The 18607-nt window shown below is 36.6% G+C and overlaps 1 protein-coding gene across 1 annotated transcript; it reads left to right on the top strand.

The window, feature by feature from the left end:
- Window positions 1-711: 711 nt before the first annotated feature.
- On the top strand, window positions 712-6521 carry chst12a (carbohydrate (chondroitin 4) sulfotransferase 12a). Its single transcript, XM_079875096.1, has 2 exons — window positions 712-801; window positions 2260-6521. Exon 2 carries the CDS (start codon window positions 2307-2309, stop codon window positions 3621-3623), a length of 1317 nt encoding a protein of 438 aa, XP_079731222.1. The 5' UTR covers window positions 712-801; window positions 2260-2306; the 3' UTR covers window positions 3624-6521.
- Window positions 6522-18607: the final 12086 nt, after the last annotated feature.

Raw genomic sequence — 18607 nt, 5'->3', positions numbered from 1 at the left:
GAAATTACAGCCAAAACTCATCACATTGACTGCATCCGGAATGGCATACTTCTCTACTATAAAGTAGGCGAAAAACAAACATTATGTGACACAAGTATGTCCGAATTCACAGTATTCATTAACGAGTAAGCAAAAAATACCCGAATAACCTACTTCTTAGAGAGGATTTATGAATGGCAGTGAAGCGAGGTAACTCTAACTGGTAGGTCACATGATAATTACAACATGGCGATTATAGTCCAGATTACATTCATACAACACACATTCACCGTTGTGAAGTAATTTTTTATTGAAAATAAGTAGCCAACCTACCTAATATGCGATTTCGGACGCAACCATTAAATAATGCTGCACGTTTCAAGGCACTTTCTTGGGCTTTTACATTTTTTCACGTTTGATTTTATGTGGTTCCATGTTGCTATGATTAACATATTGTTGCAAATGTTAATAAGACCTTTTTTTTTATTATTGATGCTGGCTCTAGACACCAAAGTTTGATTGTGGTAGCGTTTCAAACTGTTGCATTTAGCCAGAAATGATTGTATTGTAGGTGATACTCGTTATTCTCTGACACCTTTCATTATGTGGTCTTTTCTCTATAAAATATAAAAAGCGAAAGAGTGCTGTGCTGCCAAAACTGTATCAGCAGCAGAACCTTGCGTTCACGGTCAGAAATCTCGCGATATCTGCGGAGCACCGAAGCGCTGCTGTGTCAACAACCCGCGCGCTGCACATCCCTCCTCAGCTGACGCCGTCTGTCTGCCTGCCTGCCTGCCGAGAAATATACACTCCTGCTATGAGGTGAGACCGTTATCGTTACAGCCACGTTTGGACACGTTACACATTCATTTCGACCATATCATTCTAAACATAGTACTCATTTAATTCCGTGTGCTCGAATCACAACCGATGTACAAAACCCCAGGCATGAGTAGCTTCATGACTTCCTATGGAAAAAAGTGGTGTAGGCACTTGCTCTAGATTTGAATTCATATCTTTATGTTGTCAATTTTAAAAAACAATCGACACAGTATCATCCAATTTAACCAGAATCAGCTGCTTAGTAGAAAGTATGTATACACGAATGGCTTAGGAGGAGTTTTCACGGATAAGCTCGAATGTTTGCCGCTTCCTCCCACAGTAAGAGATGGTGTCAAAGAGCTGCATTGTGTCCAGCTGAATGTGAGGGGTCGCCTTTGCCTTTGAAATGAACGCGAGGGCATGGCAAATGTATAGCTGTTCAACTGTGAGTTTTCCGAATAATAATTGGCCTGAATTTCGAAATCCATACATCGAAAAATCCACATGTGTAGTGTAGCTCGTAAACATTTGTCAGTTTTTTGAGTGATTATTGTTACGCCTCGCTAGCTACTATGCACTCACATTTGTTTGTAGCCGACATCATTTTGTCTTGTGCTCTGACGCCATTCACTGAACGAGCCAATAACTGTGCGTTATCAGCCTCTTGTTTTGTCACACACGCCAAATGTTACAGAGGAATTTAATGGCTCTGTTCCAACAAAACATTAATTACTGCTGTTTCCTATGTAGTTGTGTTCGTATTCTGTCTCCGCACTCCTTACAAGGAAGATAATAATCATATCAATATTTAATGTGGAAGCCAGTAAACCCCTTTAGGGTGATATGAAGTGTGCCAAAATAACCATTGACAGAGGCTACATTACATTACTTATTAAATAAATCTGTTTGAACTAAAACACCCTCAGTGTTGTATAAGGGATAATGTTTAGTCAGTCAGTTATTATGCTCAAACAACCCCTGACAGGATTTAATTTGTGAAAATGGCCTGCTGTCCGAATAAATGGACATAAGGATCATGTGTCAAAATATCAATATCAAATTGTTTTTCTTAAAGCATCCAATAAGAAAAGATCTGACAAGCATCTGGTCAATAATATGAATTATTTGTAAGAGTAACTTTTACGGTTAAGACTGAAATATACTTTTATAAAAAAATATGATATTTTTAAACACTATGCATGCATCATACACTTGCTGACTGTACATAAATGGTTAAAAAGAAAAACTGAGCATCATACACTAAATGACGGATGATCACACACAACACTTAATCACGACCAACCAATCAGGAAGAAATGAAAATGTTGTTTCATGTAAAGAGAATATGAAATGTTACTTTTCCATTGCATAATGAAGGTCGCAATATTGCAAAACATTGAACCACGTAGTTTGCACACTCTTGACTTCCCTGTTCTGATTTGTTTTCCTCTACTTCAGAGTATGATGTATGCGGTCTGGGCTGTGGATTATGTAATGGAGTTGAGATGAGAATGGCACTCTCTCAGTCGAAATCAACCAAAATGGGTAAATCGAGACTGTTCCGCATTTTTATGATCGTGGGTGCCGTCTTCATGATCCTTCTTATAATCATATACTGGGATGACGTGGGAGCCTCTAATTTTTACCTGCACACAACCATCTCCGGGCCCCATCCGTCCCGCCTCTCTCCACAGGCCCGTCGTGACCCTGAAAAGAAAATAGAGGAAGACAAAGAGAGCTCGTTCTTGATGGACATAGATGCTTTTGTCAACCAGTTCTTGGAAGGAACCGCAGACCCCACGGAACAGGTGAGAGGAGAACCGCCCCCTGGAGACCCTCACAATCAGTCCTCTGAGAAATCGGATGAGAAATTTGTCCCGAGACGAGAGTGGAAGATCCATCTGACGCCGATTGACCCTGAGAAAAAACAGAAGCAAGAGAGTAGAAAGCAGCTGATCCAAGATGTGTGCAGTAACAGAAGTTTTTTAGACTTCCCTGGGAAGAACAGGACTTTTGATGACATACCCAATAAAGAGTTGGATCACCTCATTGTGGACGACAGGCATGGAATAATTTACTGTTACGTTCCCAAGGTGGCCTGCACAAACTGGAAGCGCATTATGATCGTGTTGAGCGAGAGCCTGTTATTGGACGGCGTGCCCTACCAAGACCCTCTAGATGTTCCTCAGGAGCTCATCCACAACAGTAGCCTGCACTTCACCTTCAACAAGTTCTGGAAGCGCTATGGAAAGTTCTCACGGCACCTCATGAAAATCAAGCTTAAGAAATACACCAAGTTTCTGTTCGTCAGGGATCCTTTTGTACGACTGATCTCTGCCTATCGCAACAAATTCGAGCAAGAGAACGAGGACTTCTACAAGAGATTCGCTGTTATCATGCTGAAAAGATATAGCAATTACTCGGATCCCCCGGCCTCAGTCGTGGATGCTTTCGCCGCTGGGATTCGACCGTCTTTCTCAAATTACGTTCGGTATTTACTGGATCCTAACACTGAGAAAGAGATGCCTTTCAACGAGCACTGGAGACAAATCTACCGTCTGTGCCATCCCTGCCAGATAAATTACGATTTCGTGGGGAAGCTGGAGACCTTGGATGAGGATGCTGAGCATTTGTTGCGGATTCTCCGCGTAGACAATGTCGTCGAGTTCCCGCAAAGTCATCGTAACCGTACGGTCAGCAGTTGGGAGCAGGATTGGTTCGCCAGCATACCACTGGAGTCCAGAAAAGAGCTGTACAGGCTCTATGAAGCCGACTTTAAACTGTTTGGATATTCCAAACCAGAGAAGTTGTTACACGAGTGATATGTTCATCGTCAGCTTTACTGGGGTGCTGAAAATACTTTCACAGCACAATAAACACGGTGATGGGAGCTCCTGATGCCTGGTTCCTAATGCGCGGCTTTTTCACTTTATGCTGTTTATAAAGGCTCTTTCACATGACTCTCGTCCAAAGGATCAATGTTTGTTTAGTTCGCATGGTCCACCTAAATCCTGCAGGTAGATACTCTAATTGAACCATCTGCTTTCAGAAAGCATCTTTCTCCACTCAGCCATCCATGCACATTACGTGCCGGGAACAAAAACAAGATATTGTGGCCACATTCGTTCCCTTGTTTTAGTCCAATCTTAGCCATGATTTAACCTGTTAAAGGCAGAGTTATGCACGTTTGCAACTGCTAGAGGTCGCTTATTCAAAACAATAACAACGACGTAGCTTGATGACGCTGTGACGGAGCGTGGAATCATGGGAGTTGTCGTGTTCACCTCCACAGCTGTTTTCTCTTTATGGGGTTATATTTGGCGACAGAACCCACAGTAAACGATAATGAATAATTTGTGGTCTATCACGAATGTGCAACACAAACAACTGTGGCTTGCTAGACGTGTCTTAGCTATCACCATAAATTATGTATCATGTGAAAGCTTGCACACTCAATTCATCCTGTGAAAACCGTTTTGAAATCGGAAATTGCATTGCAATGGAAATGGTCATTTAAATCCTTTTAGCGGACTCGATTTTTGTGATATCAACTTAAAATTTGGAACACAACTTGGTTCGGCACATCATGCCTTTGATTTGCTAGCAAGTTTAGAGTCCAAATTATGTTATAACATTTTTTAGTTCAGTACATTTGGTTTACAGTAAACAATCTTTTAGCTTTAGTTTCATTTTTTGAAGTGCTTTCACATCTGCAATAATCGGCTCAGTATCCTCTTTAAAAAGCTTGCATGAACTACAACCATTTTCACATATATGTTCAAAAAGGCGGGTGACAATTAACAGGTTAAATAAATTAAAAAAGGGAGCGAATTAGTTTAACGTGTCCTTGATTTAACTAGAACAAGGGAAATAAGAGTACAACATGGCCACAATTTAACTAAAACAAGGGGACAAATTGTTAAATCATGGCCATAAATTAAGTTGTGGGAATGATTTCTTCATGGCCAGAGTATCTATTTCTTTTGACATGTCATGTCCGTACAAAAGTATTTGTTTTTTACAAATATTTCATTGTATAATTTGTTTTATCACTTTATATTATAGTTATATTACCATTGTATTATAGATTTGTTTTTTAATGATTTACCAGTGCCTGTTTTTTTTTGGTTTTTTTAAAACAATGAAATGGGATTTGTATGTTTTTCCTGGATCTAGCCTTTGATGTCAAAGCTCTTGATAGTCACTAATAAATGGGTTTGTGACTGGTGAAAAAGCATGAAAAGCATAGCTGACTGTGTCACTGGCTGCACTTCGAAAAGATCAGTGATAAACAGCAAACTTTGCGCTTTTAGCATTTCCCTGTCCTGAGGGTAATGCTGTAGCTTGATGCTTCACACTATATGGTTCAGTGCATTGGGGGGACGCTGATGAGAGTCATGTGAAAGAGTCTTTAGGTCTTTGTGAAGCTTATGGGCATTGAAAGTAATACTGTAGTGAATATACATTCCTTGCACACAGGTTACATTTCCTCAATCCATTTCCCAGTGACCCCCTAAATGTGTAACTGTTTGCATTTGTATATGGACCTCATCGACAATTTGGAGAGAGACATTTAGATGGTTACCTACTCAGTGAAGCCTGCACAATGTTATTTTTTAATATACCGAACAGTGGTTTAAAAACAAACTCGTCACCTCATCAGTATTTTTCTTCTAGTTTGGATGGATGTAGATCAGAATGGATGTTATAATCCCAGCAAGAGACATTTGTCCCTCAGTTTTGTAGTTGTATAGTTGTATGTATTAGTTAATAAACATCCACCAAACTAAAATATTACAAGAAATTAAAAAAAAAGTATTGTACATTAAGCAAGTGCACATATTAGAGTATTTTAGAATATTTTTGTAACCTTTTACAATTAAATGTGAAAAGTGAAGGCACATTTGTCCTTGGAAAAAAGCTAGATGACATTTTGAAATGCAAGCAAACATTTTACACATTTATTTTTCAAAATCATAAAGGGATCTGCTGCTCTTACAGCAGTTTATTTGCTCTTCTTTAAGATGGCACATTTATGTGTCCGTTGTTTCCATGGTTTCCACACATGGATTTCCACACACTTTTTTTCCACACATGGATTGTTTCAACCATTTTAAAGCAGTTCACAGTCTTTTATTGTACAAAATTGCTAGTGTTCTGCAGTGAAACATGTAAATGGAGTAACATCAGAAGACATTTCTTTGTAACAGAGGCTGGAGTATTCAGATTATGGCCTGTTCTTGTCAAGGAAATCTTGCCTTTCATCATTTTGATTCTTTTCTTCTATTAGTGTGTAGCAGGGTCTGATCTGCAGCATGCTATAGATGTTAGCATGCGTGCCTTGCAGTCCTTCATAAATATGCATCACTCAAGAATACTGTAGCAAACTATATTCGTTTTTTGCTCTGGAAAAATAAAGGCCTTGTTTGCATATCGTTAGGAATATAAGTGAAGGCACAGGGTATTTATTTCTTACCTCGTAAGAGTTATTCTGTGTAATTGCTTTAGAGAGTTGATGCACAGATGGCAGTTGTGTTTATAGTTCCTCTACTAGTCGCAATTTGAACGTGGGCATGTGCAAAAGTAGTATTTAAGGATTTGTTAGGATTATTTTGAATAGTATTTACTTTACTAAGAAAGTGTTTCTTGTACTTTCGGTCATCATGTTTTCGTGCCGCATTTTGCACATCCGATCACATGTATAAAACCAACCTTAAAGGCAGTGAGAGATGGGATGAGATGGTATATTGTAGTAGGAATAGGATTTAAAACTGTGGAGCACAAGTGTAGCATGATTGTCGTGAAAGGGCCAAAGGCAACGGGACGCCCCAGTTCAGCCAGCCTTCAGGGGAAGCTACAGTTCTGGATCGCTGCACTGTTGGGTCCATTTGGTTGCAGTGCCTTTGGAGAAAAGTTTACACAAAGTATTTTTGTAAGCGAGTCTCTGACTTGCAGTGAAAACAATCAAAGCTCCTACTTTTTAAAAAAATTTAGTAGTGCTTATAATATGTTTTGCATCATGGAAAATATCAATTTTTAGCCACAATTCTGGTGGTGCTGTTGAGATTTGTCACATCAGTTCCACGTGTTCTTATTTCATAAATCACAAGATATGTTACATGGGGAAAAGTTTTTAAAACGCGTGTGCAGTTGCCAATGTTGTTGATTTTCTGTTTTAAATGAGGACCTGTGTTTTGTATACAGTTGGTGCCACATTGTACAAAGAAAAGTGTTGTTTAGTGATTGTTTTAATGCCAATATTAATGAAAAATAGTTTGTTTTTTTAAATCTGATGTACTTTTCAGTCATAGGAATTTCTTTGTTGCATGAAATATTTTTCAGGAGATCATGATGAGTGCAAAAGGGAAACATTTGTTACATTAAATCAGGTCTTAGCCTAATAATGTTTTCTTGACATTTTGAATTGGTTTGCTTTTCTCTGTTGGCCAATGTACATAGCTCTTCTTTTATTTATTATGATATTATTTAATGCTTCAAAAGAAAAAAAGATTCAATAAAGATCAGTGCATGGTGCAAACACTGTAAAGCTGTTATCTGCCCTTTATTTGTTTTACAGAAGTGCTGTTCATTAATACGTTATTCAGTGAAAGAGCTCCGCTGATGTTCAGCCAGATTGATTCAAACTATAAGTGTAGGCTATATGTTGATAAACTGTCTCTACTACAATGACATGTTAAAATTTAGTGCATGTAAGTAGAATAAATCAAATAAAATACTAAATATTATAATTATCAATTTAAATGCTACAAGTGAATTTAGCCATCACAATATTGTAATGTACAGAATGAAACATTCATTTTGATATTTTCTAAAGATTACATTCAAAATTAATTTGAACAGTGTTTTTTGTGATTTTAAATAGCCTATTAACTGTGAGTGTAAGATGACTGCATGCAGAGGTAATGTAAATATAAAATACGCAATTAAATATCCAGTATCAGCCATATATATATATATATATATATATATATAATATAGGCTGGTAGATTGTGCATTCCTAACAAAAATACATCAAAAATCCTACTACAGAGTATTGGCGTTTTGACAGCTTCATAACCACTAGATGGCACAGAAGTACACAATTTCACTGCATGGTCGACAGCAACCTTATGGAGCGCGGAGGAATAATCACAGAAGCGCGCACGGATTGTCGAATCAAGATAAAATCTCACACTTTAATAGTATTTATATCACCTTACATTAATAAAACAGGCTGTGGGACTATTAGGAATGATTTCCTGAAAATGTAAGTCCGCATACAAGTTCGAGGGACTTTATTTTAAATAGGCCTACATAGGCTACACCTCTTTAGCTATTGTCACGTGACATTGATTATCCCTCCTGGTGGCCATGTTGGCGACCCCTGACATATGGGAAATTACATAGGCATAATAGTAATAAGCTGATTGACTGGTCTTGTTATCAACGTAGTGTCCACTTTTTGAAAGATTCACCACTACCTCTGGTATTTAAACTGGCGATGTAGTGTCTTCATGTTGGATAATACACTCTCAGAAAATAAAGTACATAATTGTACCTTTAGGGGTACAATGGCTTGTCGCTGGGGCTGTACCCTCAAGGGTACAATATTGTACCTTAAACTTTAAAAGAAACGGTACATATATGTACCTTTTAATGCTTTTTGACACTCAAAAAGGTACATATATATACGTTAGTGTAGATTGTGCCTTGGGGGACAGAAATTGACTCCTACTGTACCCCTGCTGTTAGGACTCACTTTGGTAGGTGTCTGTGTGCTGTAGGTATGTATTACCAATGTACTGAAGCATAGAATATGTCTTCCTCTGTCTGGGGAAACATCAGTATGTGGAACAGTGTGGTCATGAGGGCCACACAGATGGACTGAGCTCTTTTCTTTACGTCACCCCATGGCTACAAGAAACACTCACAAGTCAGGTTTTTGACAGTCTTGATTCCAACAGAAATATGATCAGTTTTTATTGCATGCTCATAAACTTTTAATGAAAATTTGAAGGGATGTTATTAATTATACTGATGTTAGTCGGTCTAGCTGTGGCTCTTTACAAATGAGAAATTCCATCTCAAAGGATCACAAAGGGGTGTAAGCACATATTTGGTATGTTTTGTAATTGTAGTGTAAGGACTTGGCACATTAATGTAACTGTCAGCGAAGACACAATTTATAATCATAATCGAATGTGTACTAATATAGATGATTTGCATTGAGTGGGCTTGCATTTGTTTCCACATTTTATCTTAGTGCATAGACGCTAAAGATATTTGCAATTAAAGATAAATGCAATATGCAGCATGACTCTTTTAACAGTTTTAGTAGTAGTATATTTACCCTATTAATTAAGCCTCCAGAGCCATTTCTGTTTCTGAATTTATGAAACAGCTTTGGCCTGTGGGGAATATGTATAATTATTCGCTACAGAAGCACATTTAAAATAAATAGTAAATAATTTTATGAGATTTTAAATGGCAAAAATGTAAAAGTATACCATGATCCTGAGACCGAGACCAGTTAGAGCTATTTCAGTCCTAACAATATCAAACAGACCTCTCAGGCTGAATAGAAGATGAGATCCTGCCAAGGGTTTTGCAAAGTGATTGCCTTTTTAATTAGTTAAACTTCAAAATGACATGCAGGTATTTTGTGCTTTATTAATTGAATCAGAACTCCCAACTGATTTCCTGCCTCTCCCTATTTGTCTTTGAGCAAGACATAGATGTTTTTAATGAATGTAGACACTCTTTTTACAGTTTTTGTTGGTCCAGTTGTGTCTGTGCATGTCACTGTGATCATTTTCAACAGCAGTCTAATGAGAAATGCTAATGAAAATGGTCTGCCGATAGGTCGCATGACCGAGGGCATAAAGTCTGGTCAATCACGTTTTTCCTTCGCAATGAAATCAGTGCTGTTAACCCTTTTATCGAATTAGAATTAGATCGGCTGAAAGGGCAAATGTGTCAGCAAGTTTAATTTTAGGTGGCATTAAAGGGCAGGAAAAGATCAAAAGTTTTAAAAGTGTTTCTAAGAACTATTCTCCTTGCAGGCACGTTTCATGAGGATGAGGGTTACGATTTTTTTGGGTTAATCTTAACCCTCGTTCTCTCGAACCATGTGCCTGCTGCTAGTAATTTGCGTAAAACATGCCCAAAGCTTTCCATACAACCCTCTTTCTGCTCACTTATGCTTTCTTTAGCTTGCGCATGTGTGGCAAAGTAATGCATTTGGCCAACCATGTAATCAAATTACTTATTAGGCCAGCAAATATGATTTTTGTGTATGGGGTTTCGGTCCAAGGCAAAAAGTATATGCCAATAAATTTGATGGTCAATTAAGAAGAATACATTTTAATTCTGAGAAATATTGCAAGCAAGATTTCCAGCAAAATCTATGGATGTTCCTAACTTCAAGGTGCCTGTGATAGTGCTGTTAGAATGACCTTGCTGTTAGTAAGTTGTTTTTTTGAAAGGCCAGCTGGCGTGCCCCCAGGAAATAACCCAGGGAGATGATTGCAGATGTTTAGACGCCGCACTCCTCCTCTCTCTCTCCTCTCTTGACTGAATGCTATCACAGTTGAGGCGAAATGACTGCAGACAGAGGGTTAAAGTAAGCCATAACACACATCTGCCATGCCACTGAAGTCAAAGCTTCTGTCCTTCTGCAGAGGAGGTGATAGCATTGTAGAGATGAAGTTGTTGACACTTTGCTGTCTCCACAGGACATAAGTGTCCTGTAAACATGTTTTTGAAAATATGCCAGGCTGGGCTGATAGCCTGCGGTACAACAGCTTTCTAAAATAAATGCTGAATTCATGTCTTTAGCAAAGAGGTCATCTGTCTATCTATCTGTCTGTCTTATCTATCTATCATCCGCCCGTCCGTCCGTCTAATGCTTGAATCTGATTGGTTGACGGACATTCTAAGGTGTGCAATTATTTTCAGGTAAATGCATGACTAAAGTAGATCCAGGCAGGTATTAAACACATTACAGTTCCATATCCCCTTAACAAATGATTTGTTATTTCAAAGGTATTTACAGACTACAACAGCACAAGTAAATATAGTAAACATCAGGATAAAAACGACAAATTATCTCCACTTTCCACTTCTACTTTCTCCCGCTCTCTCACCCACTCAAACGCACACACATACAGTACACACATACACACTCGCACAGAAACTTGTTGTCAGCGCTGCTCTGATGATTTTATCAGTAAAATAGCTTAGAAACTTAAAAGCTACATGACATTTCTCACTAGTGAGATAATAATGACGCTGTTCTTGAAGCAGATAAAGTTAAGGTTTCGCTATTAGTAGAGACGCTGCTGCCGAACACTGTTGAGAGACACTCAGACGCAGGTAATTCACACACGCCTCACTCTCTCTCTTTCTCTCCTACATACAAGAACATTTTAGGGACAAAAACCTGACAAATGTCTTGAAATATAACATCTGAACAATGTCTTGAGGTGTTGTAACCGTAGTAGAAGCGGAATAACAGACTCTGGTTCATTGAATTAAAAAATGAATGCACACACGAGGTGTAAATAATAATGCGCAATACCATTTCGGGTGTGCATTAGTTTCTACTAATTCAGCCGACCGTTTTCAATTATCCCTCGATTACACACACACGCACACACACTTCTGAAATAAAATTAATTTTGATATGTTTATGAGGTGTAACGTAAAAAATATCAGGATGATACAGCTGTCCTGGAATCATAATGATTTTTATTTTTTTTTAACTCTAAAAGAACATTTTTGGAAAGTTTGGCATAATCTTATATATATTAGTTTATATTATTAAATATGTTAATATATTATTAAAAATATATATATATTAACAAATATTTACCTTGGAAAATATATTTTAAAATATTTGTCAAAAATAATGAGGTGTACACGCATTTATTCAAAAGTGTAAGGAAAATATATTACTTTTTACTTGATGGTTACGCCACATGACATTTTTAGTCATTCAGTTTAATCTTCTCTTGAAAATTGTATGAAAGTTTATACCAACATGAATACAATTGTTACATATATATTTTCTAGACACGTTTCAAACTAGACTTTTAAAATATTTTTTTCCTTTTATCTTTGACATTGTGATGTGTTATTGACCCCAAAAAAGTCAAGACCTAAAGATCTCATCTCTAAATGGATTTTACACATAGTCCTTTTGTGTCACATGACAACCTGCTTGGAAACTGTGCAGAGGTTTAAGTTATCTGTCATCATAAAGATGAGACAATAGCACTTAAACGGGACAATAGCACTTAAACGGCATTACTTATGATTTATCACTCTAGATGCGATTCAGGCTGGAGATTCAGGTGAACTCTTCATCCTGATGATGAAGTCATCTATCACCTGACTGCATCCTGAAGTACTGAAAGACCAATCTCTATATGCTGCAGCCTCCAATCCTTATATTTATATTCCCTCTGGTATTCCCTTTGACATCATGAGAGAATTTGTGGCCATAAGTTGATGTGCCACAACTAATGGATCAAAGCAAACGAGCTCTAGAGATCCGCTTCTTGAGTATTTGTATGCATTACAAATTTCCTATGAAATGCTCAGAAACTGTTTTGGTGCTCTTCAGAAAGCTATGAAATCTGCTGGGGGATGATACTGAGGGATTTGAAATCACATTTACAGGAGGATTTTGAGCAGAATTTAACACAGAAAATAAGGTTTGGTGTCTTTTCTGAATAAATGCTTGTGCTCAGGGACTATCCCTGATAGCCTAAAACAAGCTACTGTTACACCTCTTCTCAATAAACCTTCACCTGATGATAGGGATTTTAATCATTTTCAACCTATCTCAACACTTCCTTTTATTACTAAAGCGTTGGAGAAAACTGTTCTCATTCAACTCCGGTCTTTTCTTAGCTCAAATAAAGTTTTTGAAACTTTCCAGTCTGGCTTTAAGCCTCTGCACAGCACCGAATCGTTAATTAACGATTGTTTTTAACGATATACTGTTAACGACTGACTCTGGTGACTCTGTGATCCTAATACTGTTAAACCTACCTAACCTTGGCTTTTCATCATAAAATTCTCTTATCCCAACTAGAATGTTTTGTAGGCATCCAGGGAACTGTCCTCAGTTGGTTTAGATCATATTTAACGAACACTCTCAGAAAAAAAGGTGCAAAAGCTGTCACTGTGGCGGTACCTTTTCAAAAGGTTCACCTTTGTACCTAAAGAGTGCATATTAGTCCCTCAAAGGTACATATTGGTACCATATTAGTACCTAAATGGTACATATTAGTACCTAAATGGTACATATTAGTACCCTTTTGAAGGGTACTGTCCCAGTGATAGCTTTTGTACCTTTTTTTCTGAGAGTGAATAGAAGTTTCTCTGTTAGATTGGGTAATTTTTCTTCCTCGCCTGCTCAACTCTCCCGTGGAGTGCCGCAGAGTTCAATTCTCGCACCCATTCTTTTTTCCCTGTATTTACTTCCTCTGGGCTCCATTTTCAGAAAGCATGGTGTATCATTTAAGCTTCTGTCATGAATGTGTGGTTTGCCCTTGTCTCTTTATCTTGTGTTTTGTTCAGCACTTTGGTCAGCCATGTTTGCTGTTTTCAAATGTGCTATATAAATAAAATCAAACTTGAAACTTGAGTATTTGAATTAGCCGTGTGTCATATATGTCCTACGGTGTCACTGATGGATTTGTTTCTAAACCACTTGCATAGAGTATCATGTCCTGCAATTGCATACTTGGAACACGACAAGCGTACTAATGGGCCCTATGTTGGTTATTTGGACTTAGGCTATGCCGTGGAATGGCATTATATTTACCTTAGATGACCTTGAGAATTTATGGAGGGAAGTGTATTATGGTGGATCAGCACAAGTGTATCAACCTGCACTCATCCACTGCCGATGAGATCGTAGCAGGTGCTCTTACACTGCTGACAGGTCTCTGGGATTTATCTTAGGAGATGGTATTAAAGGGAACATTGCAAATGGAGTTAGATATGAGACCATCTGTGTTTATTCTCTGACTCACCCTGCTGGGGTTAATGGAAGTGGAACCACACCAGGGTTAAAATGAGTCATAGAAGTAACTTTTGCACCATGAAGGAAGAGAATCCATCACTGGGTATCAGTGAACTGATTGTTGCAGGTTAGATCAATGGTTCACATGATGATGATAATCACTGTGATTAAGAAGGAAATAGAGGCACTATAGAGACACCCATTATACTCTCTTCTTCTGTCTTTCCCTTCATGATGACATGACATGACATGACTTTGTTTCATACATTTGTACGTACTTTGTGTATTTTCCCTAAAGTACATTCTTAAAACTCATTTGTAGAAGTACATCTGAAAGCATCAAAATAATATTTTTATCTCATAAAACATTTTATGTTTGAGGTATAGGCCTTTTTGAGATATTACTACCACTGAAAGCTTTCCAAGGGCTTTTTTCTTTGACAAAAGCATTTGAATTATGCCATTTTGTCCCATTTGTTGTTTGAAAGCACTTGAGACTGGGTTGTAACCCTTTAGCTTTAATAGCCACTATCTTTCAAAAGGTCAGTATGTTTTTTTTATGTTTTCTTGTTTGCTTTCTGAAATAAATTAATACTTATAATTCAACAAGGACACAATAAATTAATCAAAAGTGACAGTAAAAACATTTATAATGTTACAAAAATGTCTGTTTTAAATAAATGCTGTTCTTTTGAGCTTTCTATTCATCAAAAAATCCTGGAAAAATGTATTATGGTTTCACCATTCAATCTACAAACATGATCTTGACTTTATTTCTTCAAAACAATGACATTTTGATGAATCTTGATGAGTTTGTGGCTTGATATCTAATGAGGGCCTCAAAGTTGTCCGGAACAAATAAATGCAGCTTTGATGAGCACTAGAGACTCCTTTCAAAAACATTTCAGAAATCGGTTTCACTTTATTTCGATTGTTCAATTTAGACATTCTACTAACTATAAGTAACTTTGCAACTACCTGTCAATTAACTCTCATTAGAGTATTAGTATACTGTTAGTAGACTGTTAGGGTCAGGGTAAGGTGTTAGGATTCAGGTTAGTAGAATAAGTTGACATGAACTTGCAAAGTTACATACAGTCAGTAGAGTGTTTGTTGTGGAGCATCAAAATAAAGTGTTAGCAGATATTAAGCAGACAGTCTACTAATACTCTAATTGACATGTAGTTCCAAAGGTACTTAATAGACTGTCTAAAGTAAACCATCGGTTTACTCCCAACTCTGTGAACATTTATACAATAACACAATTCATGCAAACAATTACATGCAATAAACCCTTTAGATTAGAACATGTGATTATTACATTTTTTTTAAAGTAAATATATTTGTACTTGAAGCAGAAATGACCCTTTAATGTTCTTAGATATAATGGGTGCAGATAATTCATTTGAAATGCCTGATTGAGTTTCATTTGAGCCATGCCTCTATCCATCTATCCATATATCCATCCATCCATCTTTGAGCGAGGCATTTCTGAATGTCTCAGTATTTGGTTTGTCTGTCTTTTAATTAATGATGAAACTTGAGGATCAAACCTGAGGATCATGTTCTCCAGAATGATTTGAGATTCTCCAAAGAAAATCTTGAGCTTCAATAGAAAACATCTGACCATCTGTGCAAAGAGTCACATGATCAATGTTGTCACACATTTTCTTCTTTCATTAGTGACCCAGAATCTAAAATTCTGAATTCATTGTGTGTGAACTTGAACAACTTTTTCAAAGAAAAAAAAAACAAAAAAAAAACAACAACAACAAGATTTGTGAGTCCCTTGGTATGTATTTTTTCTTCTTCAAAATAAAAACTATAACTGTTACTCCACAAATCTAAAAACATTGATGTGTCAACAAATCCCAAATAGACAAACTTTGATATTCAACATAATTCAATGTCATAGATCACTATTTTCCAGAGACACAAACATAGCTAACTAACCTCAAAACTGGTTTGGCTGACTAAATCTCACAAATGGTGATATTCAGAAGGAATGACAAAATTTAAAAAAAATATCATAGCCATGTATCAAAAGTGCTGAGATGAGATTTTGTGTCATATATGGTCAGGATGTTACCCTACACATTGTTATTACATCACATGTACGTTTTGCAGTTCTTCATTACATTCATGACCATGGATCTCAGTGTAGATTTGGATTCCAAAATTTAATTTGAATTTCGTGTGCAAATTCAACGTTTTTGTGTTTGAGTTGTAATAAAATAAGGCATTTAATTTGTCATATTCAATTGAGTTAAAACCAACAATTTTATTTGAAATATTCTTGAATGCAAATATAAATGCAGAATGTGTCAGATTATAAAACATGCACTTGATGTCAGCGCATCTAGACTAGAGGGATAATACTATCTTCAAGATATTCACTGATTCTGGGTTGTTGTTGTAGTTTTTTTCCATCCAAAAAGTGCTCCTTATAGTTTCTATAACACCCAGTTCCTGTGAAAGACGTGCTACTGAGCTCGGGTTAATAACTGCTGCGATCTGTATCTATATTAATATATAACAAAATTACTATTCATCAGCTTCCAAAATCTGCTCTCAGTCGCTCGTTCTTACTAAAGTGAAATACCATTATTGTGTATTATATAGGCTAATCAAGCCCTATTCTGCAGATTGAGTGATGTGACAGTTGCTAATCAGAATTAGCATGAATATGAAGGGCAATGCTTGAGTCTGTGGAAGGCAAAGATGGAGCTCTTGCTGAGCTGAGGATTCATACTTGAATGAGGATATAAAGTCTCTATATGGCTTCATGTAAACTCTTTTGTTATTGTAGTGTTCCCACTGTCATTCAGACTTTTATGAATTCTGTTTAGTCCATCTTTTGCTTTTGTAAATCTCACAAAGTCTCATGAAAACAGAAATGAAGAGGCGAAGGTTGTTTAATTAATTGTATTCTCTTTTTCTTCTCTCTGTGTGTGTGTGTGTGTGTGTGGATCTGTTCCCATCAAAAGATCTGAGGGCATTTTAACTTAGTGAACCATCTCTGATTCTATTCATGTTGGCTTCCATTAAAAAAGGCAAGTACAAATGATTATTCACAATCAAGCACAGTACATTTAATTAAAATCAAATTGCAATGCATCTTTACAAGGCATTTAGGACCTATACATTCTCTCTGACCATTTCCTTTATGCACCCATGAAAATTACAAATTTGAATGAATGCAAATGTACACGATTATATGTTTATAGAGAAAGTATGATAAATCGATGTAATACACTGTACATTTCCTAAATTCTTTTGTATCCACCATAATTTAAAACAGGGGTTTCAAAACGTTTTGAAGTCAAGGACCCCAATATGGTGACATTTAAATAGGCAAATGCTTGTCTATTGGATCATTATTGCTGTGATTATTATGTTTCTAGCATGTTATGTTTGGCAACAGTTCTTCTAACCCTAACTGATGGAGTGTGAAGCTTTTCATTTCTTAAACAACCATGTAAACAACATATTCCAGGATGACAATGACAATAAACTCTTAAGCATTTGCCTATTTAAATTCAAAAAGCAACCTTTTTGGCAGGACAGTGTGTATATTCATACGTAAATACCCATTTACACTGTATGAGAAAATATTAAACATGATATTATAAGAACAATTAAATAATTGGCTTTTATATTGTATTTGTTCTAAAGCCAAAGCAAGTGATTAAAATATCTGGAAAATTCACAATTAGTTGACAGTGTATTTTTTTCTAACTGCTATTAGAGTGCAGTTAGATGCATAACCCGAAACATTTTAATTTTTAATTCATTTATCTTTTCAATGCAATAGCAGTATTCACAATCACAACAAATATCATTTTAAACACAGCTTTATAAATGAGCTTATTTTGCCGTACAACCAAGATAAAGGCAACAGAGGCAAAGAGAAACTCTGTAGAATGACACAAATACTAAACTATTCTTTAACATATTTGTAGGTCATAGGAAAGAGTAATGGCCACTTGAAAATAAATATTTTCACAAAACAATGCAAATTTAGAAAGAATAATGAAATAGTAAGAATATTCAATTTGGTGAATGTGTTTAAAATCACTGTGTTAAACATGTTTAATTAATATATTTAGTTAACTGAGAGTCCTAAATAATGCATTTTGAAAAAAATGCTTATGTTTTTTTTCCATATTGTTCTGTTTAGCTCCTAATGGCCTTTGTGGGGCCCCGGACCCCAGTTTGAAAACCCATGATTTAAAATACATCTGTCCTGCTTTTTAGTAAAGGCCTGTTCACACCAACACAAATGTTTGGGAAGAAAATGTAAAAAATCAGATTTTCGCATTTCCAAAAAGTATAACAAAAATTAAAACACAGACAGACTGACAGTAGATGGCACTTACACAAAAGTAGAAAGCAGTGCAGCACAACTTTCCATTTCTGACACCTGTCTGTCACAGAGAAGAAAGGAAGTTTAACTCAGCCAATCAGATTTTTGTATTTGCCTTTTCTTTTCTTTTTTTAATCAAACCACACCAAATACAAGAGTAGGCTACAAAGAATGAGTGCCAGATCTGGATCCTTTCTGTATACTATTCACTGTCACCTAGAAAAAGAGTCTGCTCAAGTCATAGCTCTTTGATATAACAGTCTATGCAGTGCAATGCATACTTGTTTTCAATAGCTAAACTTTAATGAGTGTTGATCATTGTTGTATTGGCTGCTTGCCTAGTGTTATTTTTCTTATAATGCCTATAATGTGCAATTAAATTGGACGAAATGTGAGTCAAAAGA

This window comes from Squalius cephalus, assembly GCF_949319135.1.
Source record: "Squalius cephalus genome assembly, chromosome: 1".
In the NCBI taxonomy this organism is placed as follows: domain Eukaryota; kingdom Metazoa; phylum Chordata; class Actinopteri; order Cypriniformes; family Leuciscidae; genus Squalius; species Squalius cephalus.
Note: the sequence above shows the minus strand (reverse complement) of the source record. Positions and strands in the feature narration are given on the sequence as shown.

What these genes read in the sequence shown, in the direction of transcription:
- chst12a (XM_079875096.1), top strand. Translation starts at nt 2,307, where the DNA reads ATGAGAATGGCACTCTCTCAGTCGAAATCAACCAAAATGGGTAAATCG.